General features: G+C 41.1%; 1 protein-coding gene across 1 annotated transcript in view; it reads left to right on the top strand.

The window, feature by feature from the left end:
* GLDC (glycine dehydrogenase (decarboxylating)) overlaps positions 1-1202 on the top strand; it is a 137145-nt gene that overhangs the window by 44825 nt on the left and 91118 nt on the right. The window contains exon 4 of the mRNA XM_011969887.1: positions 753-830. Coding sequence (XP_011825277.1) covers positions 753-830 — 78 coding nt within the window. The remainder of the gene's footprint in view (positions 1-752; positions 831-1202) is intronic.

Raw genomic sequence — 1202 nt, 5'->3', positions numbered from 1 at the left:
ATGTTGGCCAGGCTGATCTTGAACTCCTGACTTCAGGTGATCTACCTGCCTCGGCCTCCTGTAGTACTGGGATTACAGGTGTGAGCCACCACACCTGTCCAGTTTACAGTTGTATCTAATCACTGTCCTTTGCTTTATTTTCTTTTTCCTCGTGGTATATTTTTAAAATTTTGAACCATTATTAAATAATTGTTATTGAATAAACATAGAAATTGAACCATCTTAAGACTGACTTTCTAAATGGGGTTAGAATGGGAATTGGATCTATGAGCAATGCTAATCAGTAAATGCCATTAGTTACTGATGGCTCAGTGTTTTTTGTTGTTGCTGTTGTTGTTGTTGTTTTGAGACAGAGTTTTGCTCTTCTTGTGCAGGATGGAGTGCAGCAGTGGTGCGATCTCGGCTCACTGCAACCTCCACCTCCCTGGTTCAAGCAATTCTCCGGCCTCAGCCTCCCAAGTAGCCTGGATTACAGGCATGCACCATCACACCCAGCTAATTTTGTATTTTTAGTAGAGATGGGGTTTTATCATGTTGGCCAGGCTGGTCTCGAACTCCTGACCTCAGGTAATCTGCCCACCTCGGGCTCCCAAAGTGCTGGGACTACAGGTGTGAGCCTCCGCACCTGGCCTACTCAGTATTTTTTATACTGTGCTTAGACTTACCCTCGGTACCATGTTTGCTTTGCATTCTTAGAAGATAGTCTGATTTATTTAATGTTCATATTGGAATGTGCTTTTTCTTTTCAATAGACACAACAAGAGGAGGAAGTTCTTTGTTGACCCCCGTTGCCACCCACAGACAATAGCTGTTGTCCAGACTCGAGCCAAGTAATTAATTTTATTCGTGTTTTAAACTCAGGATAATGTCATGTTCATCTCTGCTGTTTCTTTCTCTTTCTTACTTCCAAACTGATTGGAGGTGAATCTGAAACAGGCTTTTTTGTGGTTTAAATTGGGGTTCTGAGTTTTGCCTTCCCTCTTCCTTTCTTCCGGGGATCTCTCTGGTAAGTAAGCTGTGTCAGAATTGAGTGGGGAAATACACAGTTGCCATTGCTTTACAGCAAGTTGTTGTGTTGTGTTTTCTTTTTGTGAAAAGAAAATAAAAATATTGTTTTGATTAGGTTTTGGAAAGTTTGAAAAAAAAATGGGACTCACATACAACTGTTATGATTTTGTGTGTATTCCTCGCAAACGTAGTTT

The sequence above is a fragment of the Mandrillus leucophaeus genome, unplaced genomic scaffold (genome assembly GCF_000951045.1).
Source record: "Mandrillus leucophaeus isolate KB7577 unplaced genomic scaffold, Mleu.le_1.0 Scaffold92, whole genome shotgun sequence".
NCBI classification, from domain to species: domain Eukaryota; kingdom Metazoa; phylum Chordata; class Mammalia; order Primates; family Cercopithecidae; genus Mandrillus; species Mandrillus leucophaeus.
Note: the sequence above shows the minus strand (reverse complement) of the source record. Positions and strands in the feature narration are given on the sequence as shown.